Raw genomic sequence first — 14298 nt, 5'->3', positions numbered from 1 at the left:
AAGGTACCGTAACTAAGTTTGTGGCAATTTGCTGTATAAATGAGACACACTGTTTTACTTCATGTAAGGCTCATTAAATATATGTAATGGCCACTAGATGTCGCCATCATCACTGCATTGATTTAATGCCAATGCATTGTAGTTTACAGCATGGAGATTTGGGATTTCTAATTAAATAATTTCACTGGATGAAAAATGACCTCCTACTTTAACGACGAGTTTTGTTTTCAATGCACTGACGTTAATTAGAGATTAAAAAAAACATCAGTGATCTTTTGCAATGCAAGAATCAAGGTTAGACAAAAAAAAACTCCAGACACAGTCAAATGAGTGGGGGCTAGAACTCCAATCATGTGTAACAAGCTGTTGGATAGCTGAGCATGATAGGGGTTATAGTACACCACAGTAGGCATGTCAGAGGTTGCTCGTTCCAAATATCAGTCATCTTAGAGATTTACATTATTAATTATTGATTTATATAGCGACATCAGATCCCGCTGTACTCCAACCTAGGAGTGGCTATAGATTTTTAGTTGGCCTAACCCAAAAGATTTTGGGGTGGTAGCTTCTATTACACACCCATTAACGTACACCAATGCAGCTAGGTGAGGGTTGGTGAAGCCAGATGAGGAGAGGTTCACGGTCTTCGGGAGCTAAGGGGTTAATGCATTAAGATGAGACACGTCTAGGTTATGGAGTAGACAAAAAAGATGGCAAAATCCTTATGGCTTTTTCATTGATTCCTTGTTCTCTTTAAGCGGAAGAAGCCCAGGAGCTGATCATCTTCTGCAGCCTCAGCAATGGAAATCAATGGCATTGCTCAGGCCTAATTAACCCCTTCATTATAAGGTCACCTTGCAATTAAGTACTCCCTAGACGACTCAAATAAAAATTCTACAACCACTTTATGACAATAGTGGGAAAATCAAAGAAAACCATATTGAATTTTTGCAATGGTTTACACCACCAGAAACAGCGCAGGTTCACTGCAAGGAGATTTTTTGACTGGGTAACTAATATAATAGACCAAGGAGGAGCTGTATCGCCTATCTAGATTTTAGTACGGCGTTTGGCACTGTCCCCATACAAGACTGATAAATACATTACAGTGTTTGGGTATGGATTTTAAAACAGCTGGCTAAGGCAATGGTTGAGCGATAGGAGGCAGAAGGTTGTAGTTAATGGTTTATATTCAGAGGAAGGACTTGTCACTAGTGGGGTACCTCAGTACATTTTTTAAATTTAGTTTTAACTATTTGAATTTATTAGTGATTATGACAAAAAGGTCTCAAAGGTAAGGTGTGTCTGTTCCATGACTTTACAAACGTTTGCAGCATGGCAGGAATTCTTGGTGCAATAAGCCGAAAGGCTAAGGATTTGGGCAAATAAATATTATAGAAGTTGCAGTTCAACATTGAAAAATGTAAAATAATGAACTTGGAATGCTGAGGGTCCGGACCAATTTTTCTCGTAGGTGGCTGGCCTATATTTTTTTTTTTTGCGTGGTGACCTTCTAAGCAGTTTACACTTTACCGAGGAAAACCTGTACATTTTATTTTCTGGGAAGTAAAGCTATTCATAGATACAAAGGTTAAGACAAACCATGTATCCCTTGATAATGGTAAAAATAAAACCCCCAATAACATACTTTTACCCATATTATTTCTCTATATGGGCCAAAGCAAATATCAAAAGTAAAAATATAAAAGCTAAATAATTCCAAAATTATGCTAATGAAATTCAAAAATACATATTTAAGTTTTGAGGGCAACAAAATATTATACTTAAATTACAGTTTATGGTAAATTGCATTATAAATGATTGATGTCTATAGGTTTTATTTTTCCTTTTTTTTTTTTTGGAGTAAATTTACCGCATCATCACAATCACTGAACCCTTCATATTAGCAGGAATCAGTGTATTTTCCAGCATACTAGCCGGCTGATCTCAATAGAGCCATCGCTTATTTTCTGTACCGCTTGCTCTATGGATCACTTAAACTGCTGGTCAGTCTGTGTTTGCCTACTGGAAAGGATTTCTTACAATCGCTAGAAGACACCACCTATCAGATAGGTGGTTGGCATCCTGGGTCCATTTTGCCAACCACATGTCACATTTGGAAGGTTGGTAGATAGGTGGAACAGCCTTTCAACAGAAATGGTAGATGTATAAAGTAATTGGGTCCAGACTATTAAACTAAGAATGTGCTTATTTTACTTTGAACAATCAAGTCGCAATTTCATCCACATTTACACAATACGATGCGTCCTTGGTTTGTAATTTCTGTCCCATCAGCATCTCTGAAAGATTAATTTTGGATGAGCAGCAGGAGGATCTCGCTCTGCAGTGCAGTAAGCCCACTATCCCTAACGAGCTGGAGCCGGGCAAACCGCCACGCGCAGCAGATTGGGACCCCCACAGAAGTGCATTCAGTGCATTGACAGTCTGACAGCTGCTTAACCTTCTGCATTTTGTTTCATGATGCTCCTTTAATGTGGCTGATATATACTGTGTGTGTATATATATATAAATATATATATATATTCAAACCATGACAGGTCGAACAAAAACATAAAATATAAACATACTGTATACAGACATATAAACCTTCTTGCAGTGTAAAATTTATTTTTCTTATTTTTTTATTTAAAGTTTTCTTTTGAATTCCACTGACTGCTATTGGATGTTGGATTTATGCTCGCAGATTATTTTTCCATATATTTTTCTGCATTATTTACATAGTAACTGATTTATAGATTGAAAGTGCGGTTTTCACACACATATAACACATATTACTATATTACTTTGAGATGATTTGTATTTGTATCCCCTCAGGGGATTTCAGCGATTGCGGCTGTGTCACTGACTCACCTGCAGTTCTTATGGAGTGGCCAGCAGATGGCGAACTGCAAAGCACATGGATGAGGTGGAAAAGGGGCTATTAGAGTTTGGGGAGAGGAGTTCAGAGTTGGATGCTAGAGGCGGAGGACCCCTGCTGAGAGAGGGGGAGAGTGAGAGAGGCCTGGGGTGAGAGGCCTGCTTGAAATCTAAGCTCTGATGAGTGCTGCAGCATCCTGGCAAAATCCTCCAGCAGACAGTCCCAAGATACAGAGCTGTTTGCAGCAGAGTTGGCAGTGAAGAGGTTAAAAGCTGAACTGCCCTGATTGCAGACCGTGGACTAGTAAGCCTTGAACCTCTTTCTCTGTCTCCAAAACAGGGCACCCTGAACCCAGCAACACAAATAAAAGACTTTACCGACATACTGAAAGTTTTCCATATAAGTGATGCCCTACTGTGGAGTGAGATACTTATGGGCCCCAACTGTGTTATGTGCACCAACTAAAGGTACCCAACGGCCGCTAGGGTGAAGATTAGGGTGGGCCGCAGTGATTGTTGTAGGTGGATGAGCCTCATATTGTATATTCAGAATATTTCATTCTACTGTATTTCATGTTTTCTGTTACGTTTATGCATAGTGTTTTGCTGTGCAATACAAAGTTAATTTTAAGTTAGCCCTGTGTCAGTTTTATTAATCACTCGGCTATGTTCCCAGCGGGAGCTCATATCCATACTCTGGATGCTCCGTTGGGTGGAGGCACTGCCACAGTTATGTACCCCAACTCCCAGGTAGGGGAGGCTCAGGATTGGCCTGCAGAGCGCAAAGAGTTAACTGGACCACAGAGATATTGGTGGGCCTACCCAAAAACCCGTCACGTATGTCCTACACGTGTCTCTGTACTTGTACGGTTTAATGTGAATGTGTCAGGAAATGTATAGTTTAATCTTGAAATAAAATAAATGAAATTTTTTGGAAGTCTCAGAATTCCTATATCAACAGGAAGCCGCAGCTACAGGAAAAGAGATACTCTGCAAGAAGGAGCTTGGATCTGTTCCTGGAAGTTAGTGGGGTTTATTCAGCTCGGACCTTCTGTAATAAATAAACTCAGCTTGGACCTTCTTACTGAATAGTGGAGGGAGTATTTCTGCGGGATGTCATAATATCATACCTCCCAACTGTCCTGGGTTTTGTGGGATAGCACTGATTTTTCAGGAACTGTGCTGCTATATTTGTGGGGAGCATGGACCAGTTGGTGAGATCTGAGCGGTTGCAGCGTAGCCCTCCATTGCAAATCTCACTTTACCTCCTTGTGCCGCTAATTTTCGTGAAGTGGCTATTTAGTTAATGGGCCAGGTGGCCGTGGCCTTCAAGCCACCCATTTCTGGGACTAACTCTGCCCATTTCAGCTGGAGCAGCATCTCTGCCTCCATGACGTATGCGGATTTACTATTATACTCTCTCGTCTGAGTGGGTACCTGGATTTCCACGGACATTCAGCTAACTTTTACAAGTTTCATGCATCTATCATTGCATGATCCCCCCCCAGCTTTGTCTATGTTCCCTTCCTGCCCCCTGAAATATGAATCTTGGGGACGCAATTTACTGCATTGTGCTGTCACTGCCTATAGAGAATTTAGTAATGCACGTTGTGTGTGTGAATGTATATATATATATATATATATATATATATATATATAATGTTTATATATGTATATATATCCTCTATTCTATGTATCCTCTCATTCACTCGCTCTGCACCACTCCCCATTCCCATGGCTCCTCTACCCCCCGTCTCTGAACTTGCTGCAGTGTTGAATATTTGCCAGAGAGACTGCAGACTCTTCCTGCAGCTCGTCCTGTACCCTCCCCGTACCGAGGACACGACTCAGCTCCGCAACCACACCTCAAGAATCACTCCGACCCCCACCATCTCTCCCCAGCCAGCAGTGACGTCCATGGCACTTTAAACAACTTTCTACCTTTAATTACCAAGGGCTGCATAGCCATGTCCTGGATACAGTGAACATCTCGGCACATATCCATCCGGCAATCTGCAGACAAAGCGTTCTGAGCATAAGGACGGAAAAGCAACCCATGAATAATCAGCTGCGGTGCACTACAACTCTCATCACACCTCTAAAGCCTTTTTTTGACAGAGTGGGATGTGGATTAGAAACACGCTGGACCCATATCACTGACCATGCACACAAATACGCACGACCATACACACAACCGTACACGCGGTCATTCATACACACTTACATCAGGAATACTGCATTCGCTGCATAAGATCAGCACAATCTGCCTTTCACTATTTATCTCTTTCTATGGAGATACTTGGCACTGTTTTTGATGTTTGATTATTTTATACTTTTATATGTTATTTTTAGACCCTTATGTGTCAGATAACATTACAATAAGATCTTATTCCTGCCGGAAATCCTGCATATTGGGTGCCTATATAGTCAGGGATACGTTTTAGTGGCCAACATAGGGTAATATTTATGCTTTCAAGACCTTTGAGGTCCCCTTTTCAGATAGACCTTTTATAGCTATGTGCTGCACTAACATCAAAGCATAATAATAATAATAATACTTATAATAATGCTAATAATAATACTAATAATAATTCTCCTATCTGATGTGATCAGGATGAGTTAACAGAGGAACAATTTTGTGGCTCAAATTCTCAGAAACAACGCAATTCTCGTGCACAGAGGTAAAAAGCCGAGCAATCAGGAGGAATATTGCATAGCGGTTGCTATGGGGATTACATCACTTTGACCACTTTGGACCAGGATTGATCTTTATAAATAACCTTCAGTTTATTAAAGGAAATAATTACTTGAGAATTACCTTTTTTTCACATCTGAAAGTTAAGATGACCTTTAAAATAGCTTGGCGAGTAGCATAGAGTCATCTTTCCAGGTAGGGTAGGTGGGGTCATCTGGGATCCCGTCCACTTCAATGGAAATTCTAACTCCCTTTCATTGAGTTCTTCATGTTCTTATCTACTGTGATAGTAACGAGAAGGAATGTATAGTAAGTAACTGGAGCAGCTTCCATTGTATGCAGTACCAGCACCAAGCACCTTTCACACATGGAGTCCCGGCATATGACGCAGGGGGTCCAGCACCCAAACTAAATAAATCCCTGCAGCTCTCATTAATTTTTATTATTAATTCATTATTTAGATGTCTTCCAATTTATGGACAAACTTTTCTTTCTCTGCCAAACAAAAATAAAAAAATCTCAGAGGATACAATTAATGCGATAGATTTACTGCAGCTCTCCTCCTGTCTATGCAGCAAGAACTCACGGAGTGATATAATCATTGGGGGGTAAACAAAGATCAAGTTCCATCCAATTCAAGTAACTGATCCCACCTTACAACCTGGCCTAAAAAATACATTAAAAATACATTATGTCTCCCTCAAAGAACGCAATGAAGCTGCGTCTGCCTGGTGCATAAGGGCAGAACTTCACTCATTTGGTTTTGGACGGCACATTTGGTTTCCTGCATTTTTGGATTTGAGGGCTTTTTCCAATCGGAAACAAAATTTGTTTTCACTCACTCGCTCTCATGTTCTCTCTTTCACAATCTCATTTACACTCTCTCTCAATGTCTTCCTGCCTTCTCTGTTGACCCCTTCTGTGTCCCTGTCTCCTTTCCTCCAGCTTCACTTCTTCTCTTGCCTCATTCTTCGTCCGCTTCCCGTATCCTCTTTCTTAGTCCGCTTTTCCTCGTGTCTTCTTTCTTCGTCCGCTTTCCCTGTGTCTTCTTTCTTAATCTGCTTCTCCTCGTGTCTTCTTTATTTGTCCGCTTCAAGGTTAACGTGGCCTTCTGGTGCACTTCCTTAAAAGGGTGGAGCCACAGAACACACGCACTTTCCTTATTGGAGGGACAGGGGAGAGGCTGTCCCCATTGCTCCGCCCTTTTGCGTAAGTGCTCCTAGCGGAGCTGCTGAATGGGCCAGCTACAGGGGAGATCTTTGATGCCGACTCAGCACGCCCTCCAACTGAGTGCAAGATGATGATGTTATAAGGCACAGCGCGTCATTTAATGCAGTGAAGATGCTGGGCCTAGGGTTGCTGCCATTGAGTAGTGGTGTTGGAGGGAGTCTGAGGGATTTCTGCTAGACTTGTGCATTCGTCTTCGTGCGAACATGGAAACGAACACGAAGAGTGCGTTTTCGTGTTCGTTCCGAAGACACGCCGAAGAGAAGATGGCGGCGGTAAAACGTAGGCGAAGACGAAGACACACACCACGAAGATCTTCGTGATTGTCTTCGTCTTCGTCTACCATTCCTCCCCTTCATCTTACCTTGTCTTGTCTTCGCGGCTTCGCGGCATCGCGGCAGTTCCCGGAAGTGGAAATCCGCAGGTTCGCCGTCACGGGTTACAGGGCAGTGCGAATGAGCCTATTGGTCGCCTACAGGGACCTCCTCTGGCATCAACCAATTGGTTGATGCCAGAGAAAGACCCTGCAGGTGACCAATAGGCTCACTCGCACGGTCTTTGTAGCCCCTGACAGCGAACCTATGGATTTCCGCTCCCGTTAACCCCTTCGATGCTGCGTTAACACAGCATCGAAGGGGTTAACGGGAGCAGAAATCCATAGGTTAAAGGGCCGTGCAAGCGACCAATAGGCTCACTTGCACGGCCCCTTAACCCTTTAAAAAAAAGTTAACCCCTAACTAATTGAACAGGGAGGGAGACCAGTGGCATCAGCAGTGCCGATGCCACTGGTCTCCCTCCCTGTTCAATTAGTTAAATGTCCGTACGAGCGACTTTATTGGTCGCTCGTACGGACATTTAACCCGGCACAGACTAACTAATTGAACAGGGAGGGAGACCAGTGGCATCGGTCTCCCTCCCTGTTCAATTAGTTAAAGACCAGTGGCATCGGCAGGGCAAGTTGCAGCATTGGGGTTTTAAAACCCCAATGCTGCAACTTACCCTGCCGATGCCACTGGTCTCCCTCCCTGTACAGAGTTAAATGTCCGTACGAGCGACTTTATTGTTCGCTCGTACGGACATTTAATTAATTGAACAAGGAGGGAGACCAGTGGGATGTGCCGGGTAAGTTGCAGCATTGGGGTTTTAAAAGTCTGCACGAGCGACCAACAGAGTCGCTCGTGCAGACTTTTAAAACCCCAATGCTGTAACTTACCCGGCAGATCCCACTGGTCTCCCTGTTCTATCAGTTAATAAATTATAGAACAGGGAGACCAGCGGGATCTGCCGGACAATTACGGCACCAGGAGTATAACAGTCTGTACGAGCGACCCTATTGGTCGCCAGCAGGGGGCTCGTCTGCCATCAACCAATGGCAGACGAGCCCCCTGCTGACGACCAATAGAGTTGCTCATACGGACATTTAAACTCCTGGCGCCAGAGCGGCTTTAACCCCGTTTTAACCCCTTAACCGGGGAAAACGAAGAAAACCCGAGCACGAAGAATGTCCGCGAATATTCGCCCGAAGAGAAGACAGGACCAGGCGAATATTCGCGGAATACGAAGTTTTTTTTTTTTGCCGAAGACGAGCACGAAGAGCCCCCTGGTGCCCAAGTCTAATTTCTGCACCACTGGACCCACTGGCGTAACTACAGTGGTCGCAGTGGTTGCCCCTGGCATGGGGAGACAGGCGCGTATTGGGGTCACATTACATCATGTGATCCCGCAGTAAAATAGAGGCTGCCCGCACATTGTGGGAGCAACCAGAGATAAAGCTGCTGGAGCGGTGAGAGGTAAACTCTAGCGGGCGGGATGTGTGTAAATGTGTTCGTATATATGTATGTATGTGAGCATGGATGTGTAATTGTGTGTGTGTCAGCATGGATGTTTAGGTGTGTGAGCATGTATGTGTGTGTGAGCATGTATGTGTAAGTGGATGAAATGGAGTGTGTGTTAGAATGAATGTGTACGTGTGTGTTAGTGAGTATGAGTGTGTGTAATTTGTGTAAGTGTGTTTACATATGTGTGCCAGGTTGTATATTGGAAGGGGGCAAAGAAGGCACAGACAAGTTTTGAAGTTGGGGCCCCAGGACAATTTTCGCACTAGGGCCCTGTGGTTTCTAGTTACGGCCCTGACTGGACCTGCCGCAACAGGCCTCGGCAGACTACGCGCTGAACGCCCAAACCCTTCCTGGAAGTAATGATTTCACTCCCTGACGGCATTCGCTCTGCTGCAGCAAAGATCTTTCTCTATGAAATCAATAACATACAACTTGCATGGACTGGCAAACTCTGACTCTTCAGCAGACTACAATCCCGATAATGATCAAGCATAAGAGCGTATTTAGAGGATGTATGCCTGTGATGGGAGTTGTAGTCTATAGCAGCGTATTATGTGCCATTTTAACACAAAAAACAAGCCAATGATTTGCCAAAAATGCACCCTTTGGGCTGCTCAGAATAATCCCAGAACCTGATAGCTGCTTATTTCACTGGTGTCAGCTCCAAATAACCCACTCGTACCCCACAAAGCAGAATCTAAGTGTCAGCCTCTTAGATTTGAGATGTTTTGAGTGGGGCATCCGTGATGTCAGTGGGGTAGGGTTGCAGTGGCAGTGGGGGCATTCCACTCTTCTTGTTTTGGTTTGCCGCATTCTGAGTGGGCAGCTGTGCAGTCAGTGGGATCATAAACTTTCCACTCTCTGTGTTTTGACTGGGGCAGCTCTGATGTCAGCGGGGTAGGGTTGCAGTAACAGTGTGAGCTTTCCACTCTAGTGTTTTAAGTGGGGTCACTCTGCAGCTTTCCACTGTTTTGAGTGGGGGATGCTCCCCAGTCAGTAGCAGCGTGAGATTCCCTCTTTTAGTTCTGAGTGGGGCATCCGTGCAGTCAGTGTGAGATTTCCACTCCCGTATTTTGCGTGGGACGTGCAGCAGTCGGTGGCAGTGGGATCTGAGTGGGGTGTCACAGCCCTACACCACCCGATTGGTAACCGGTCTCTCCCCGCAGCAGCGCAGTCCCCGCCCCCCCCCCCCCCCCAACGCACCCTATATAAAGCAGCGCTCCGGCGGAGTCTCGCAGTCCTCACCATGAGCTCGTACAGCTTCGACCCGTATTACAGCTCGTACAAGCGCAGAGTGGTGGAGAGCGCGCCCCGCATCCACGTCAGGAGCAGCTATGTGTCCCCCAGCAGGAGCAGCTTCTCCCCGTCCATCTCCTCCGTCCGCAGGAGCTACACCGCGTCCTCATCACACTCATCCGCCCTCATCCCCAGCGCCGACTTCTTCGACCTTAGCCAGGTGGCGGCCATCAGCAGCGACCTGAAGGTGGTCCGCACCCAGGAGAAGGTGCAGCTGCAGGACCTCAATGACCGCTTCGCCAACTTCATCGAGCGGGTCCACGAACTGGAGCAGCGCAACAAGGTGCTGGAAGCCGAGCTGCTGCTGCTGCGCCAGAAACACAGCGAGCCGTCCCGGCTGCGCGATCTCTACGAGCAGGAGGTCAGGGAACTGCGTCTGGCGCAAGAAGATGCCGCGGGGGAGCGGCAGAGCCTGCGGGCGGAGCGGGAGAGGCTGGAGGAAGCCATGCGGGCTATGGAGGGTCGGTACATGGAGGAGTCCCTGAGCCGAGAAGACGCAGAGGCCAGGCTCATGGAGCTCAGGAAAGAAGCCGATGGGGCAGCCCTGGCAAGGGCCGAGCTGGAGAAGCGGATGGACAGCCTGCTGGACGAGATCACCTTCCTCAAGAAGGTCCACGAAGAGGAACTGGCGCAGCTGCAGGCGCAAATCCAGTACGCGCAGATCTCGCTGGAGGCGGACGTGTCCAAGCCGGACCTGAGCTCGGCTCTCCGGGACATCCGCGCTCAGTACGAGAAGCTGGCAGCCAAGAACATGCAGTCCGCGGAGGAGTGGTTCAAGTCTCGCGTCACCGTGCTGACGCAGAGCGCCGCCCGCAATACTGACGTAGTGCGGGCCGCCAAGGACGAGGTGTCCGAGAGCCGGAGGCTGCTTAAGTCTAAGGGACTGGAGATCGAGGCGTGCAGGGGGGTAAATGAGGCTCTGCAGAGGCAGATCCAGGAGCTGGACGACAAGCAGAACGCAGAGATAGCGGGCATGCAGGTACCGGGGCTGGGGGAACGGGGGCATTTAATAACATAACTTAAAGTGGTAAAAAAAGGCCAAAATAAGTTAAAATAAGAGCTTTAATAAATATAAATGTGCACAGTGCCAGGGAGACTGCAGCAGATTGTAGTGTAGTCTGGCTCTGAACGGGTTATTTCAGATGAAACGCAGGGTGACAGCAGAGTGCAGAATAAGGGAGGGGGGGGGCAGATCAGCACCTTGGACAGAAACCGGAGTGATTTATACAGAGCAATTCTGGAGTAAGGGTCTGACGTGGAGCAAGTTTGTCATGATGCTTTCTGGACATTTAACTTCCTGTCCCCTGTGTTCTGGCAGATCTCTGCGTCAGATCTGCCAACAGACGGCTCTGTGACAGAGACAGCAAGGAACAGGGCAGGGGCGCTTTACTTTTTAAATAAGATGCAATGTAAGGAGGTTTTACTTTATTGAGAGGGTGGTAGATGAATGGAACCGCCTCCCATCAGGTGCGGTAGACGCTAATACGGTGAGGGAATGTAAACATGCATGAGATGGGCATAAAGCTATCCTGAATCTGAGACCAGACCAAGGACTGATCAAGGTCCGAATCTTTACATGAAGAAAAATGTGCAGACTAGAGGGGCCGGATGGTTCTTCTGTGCCGTCAGAGTCTATGTTTATCTCCCGATCCGGTTCTTCTCCGCAGGAAGCTATAAGTAATCTAGAAGAGGAGCTGAGGAGCACGAAGAGCGAGATGGCGCGGTACCTGAAAGAATATCAGGATCTCCTCAACGTCAAGATGGCCCTAGACATCGAGATTGCGGCATACAGGTAACCAGCAGTCAGCGGCTCGGGGGGCTCCTTTATATCCGGTAACGTATTTCACTAGCGGCCGATCTGTTAAAGGTGCTGTCCCACTACTCTCTAGTAAAAAGAAGCAAATACATCTTGGCAGATCTGTCATCTACTGAATGTTTGATCGCCTAAAAACAAGACAGAAACTTTTAGGAAGCATTTCAGTTTCTATGGAAACAGTGCCTGCGTATGTGTCACATGACAATTAAGTGTTCCCAGCAAAAATGATGAATGAGGCAACATTTTACATGGGTAAAGGGTTCTTGCATTGAACAGTACTGGGAGTGATGTGAGTAGTAGGGCGTTCCGCCTCTGCATTCTCTGAAAGATGTCTCTGTTTCCCTTGTAGGAAACTTTTGGAAGGAGAAGAGACCCGTCTGAGTTTTTCCAGCGTCGGCGCCATTACCAGCGGGTACACGCAGAGCACCCCAGTTTTCGGGCGCTCGGTGTACAGCCTGCAGAGCAGCTCGTACGTTCCAAGTCGTACATACGCCACCTACTACTCCAGTCACGTCCAAGAAGAACAACTGGACATAGAGGAGACTATTGAGTCATCCAGAGCAGAGGAAGCCAAAGCGGAAGCTCCAGAGGAGGAGGAAGAGGCTACAGAGGAAGAGGAAGGAGGAGAGGAGGCTGATCAAGAAGGTAAACCTTGGGGCAATAACATGTTGATTAAGGCAATACAATAATTGGTTACATTGTCTTCTAGGGTTTTGACTCAAAATAACTGTTTTGGAGCAATATAGGGAATCTGAAAAAATAGGGCTTCTGCATTACGAGAGGAATTGTAACGTTCAGAATTATTTCTGTGTTATGTCAGCATGTATCAATGTTGTGTTGGCCGTTACAGCTGGGGAGGAAGAGGAGGAGGCCAAGGAAGATGATGCTGAAGAAGAGGGTGAAGAAGAAAAAGAAGATGCTGCAGAAGAGGAGGAAAGTTCGGATAAAAAGTAGTAGATTGTACGGAAGAATGAAAGTGTTTCGGCAGCCCGTAGGCGCCCCCGGCTACCCCCGTCACCTGGATCATTGTATTATTGTAGGTGGCTATAGCAGAGTCCCATCCCCCCCCCCCGGCCCCCCGCAGTGCATGGTGAATACAGATTCGTTTACAACCCAGAAATTCCCGTTTACCTTCAGTGTACAGAAAACCCACCGAGGATACAAATCCAGCGCCCTCGCTACCGCAGGAGCAGCCCTGAAACGTATTCTAACCATGAGAATACCACCCGACGCAGCTTGGAACATGCGCATTGCCGGAATCCTGTGGTTTAACCCTTCCTATGACTGGAAGGTTAAATTTATGGAACTCCCATAGTTTGCTGCAGAGTTCCCTGCGTCTGAAGTGTCTTCTGACCCCGTTATGTACGTAGTCAGGAGGCGCTCATTTGGCAGCGAAGTTAAGGTGACCCCCTCAGCTGTTCCATTCTCCCCCTCTGCACTGTGAGCGGATAAATGGCTTTTGTGGATATGTGCAATAAAGAGGCTAAACAGCATCCTCTCCCTGCCAGCTGCAAACACGTGTATTGTATATATTCCTATTCCTGTCTAACAATGCTATCCAATCTGATAAACAGATTACTGCCTGAGCCTGTCCTGATAATCTGCAGTCACATCACCTTACATTACATACAAACCCAGTGCTGTCTGAGCCTGTCCTGATAATCTGCACTCACATCCCCTTACATTACATACAAACCCAGCGCTGTCTGAGCCTGTCCTGATAATCTGCAGTCACTTTACTTCTAATGTTATGCAAATCATTTCCAGTTGCCAGCCTACTCTCAAAGTGCCAGTTTCAACATTCCAGACACCTATCTAATGTCCCAGGCAATGTGACACCGCACAGCGTCTCTGATATGTGGTCATTATGGTGATGTCACGTAACACAATACCAAGGCCCCACCCCTTTGCGCAGTGCCAGGGCGAGTACATTCCCAGCTGCAAGAAACTACTTGACTCACACCCTGCATCTTGCATGCGGCGGGGCACAGTTCACATTTAAAGTTATGTTATTATAATTATATTGTGATTTATTAGTAGTTTAAACTCCAGGGCCGTATACAGCCCTTGGAATTTATTTATTATTTATTATTAATGTGGCGTCATAATATTCTGTACAATAGGAAATACATAGTAATTCACAGATCCCATCTTGAGGTTGCTTTAGTACCTCTTACCTAACATTGGGAAGTTTGTCCAGCAAGAAGGACTGAGCTGGCCCTGTATAATGTATACTTGAATGGATGAGAAGACTAGAGAAGTCTCATAAATGTAACCATACATTATACAGGGTCAGACAAACTATTTTTAGAGCAGAAGCTCACTGAGGCCATGGCTTCCTAAAGTATAGTGATGTCAGGGAGATGAAACAATAACTCTCCTGTTAACGTCATTTAGTGAATAGACCCCCTTTGTCTCAGGTGCCCCCTCCTGCAGGTATTGGCACTCGGAGAAACCTGGTACCGGTGACCCCCCAACACCGTAGCAGCCATCTAATTATGGAAATGGTGCGACTAGTTATGATAACCTGCTTCTTCACGTGGAATCTA

The 14298-nt window shown here is 46.1% G+C and overlaps 1 protein-coding gene across 1 annotated transcript; it reads left to right on the top strand.

Annotated features, from left to right (window-relative positions):
* Positions 1-9883: 9883 nt before the first annotated feature.
* Positions 9884-12703, top strand: LOC149275896 (neurofilament light polypeptide-like). Its single transcript, XM_089504204.1, has 4 exons — positions 9884-10912; positions 11601-11725; positions 12099-12394; positions 12600-12703. The coding sequence occupies exons 1-4, from the start codon at positions 9884-9886 to the stop codon at positions 12701-12703; spliced, it is 1554 nt and encodes a 517-aa protein (XP_089360330.1).
* Positions 12704-14298: the final 1595 nt, after the last annotated feature.

The sequence above is a fragment of the Sceloporus occidentalis genome, unplaced genomic scaffold (genome assembly GCF_023333645.1).
Source record: "Sceloporus occidentalis isolate IW3139 unplaced genomic scaffold, rSceOcc1.0.p SCAF_259, whole genome shotgun sequence".
Taxonomy (NCBI): Eukaryota; Metazoa; Chordata; class Lepidosauria; order Squamata; family Phrynosomatidae; genus Sceloporus; species Sceloporus occidentalis.
Note: the sequence above shows the minus strand (reverse complement) of the source record. Positions and strands in the feature narration are given on the sequence as shown.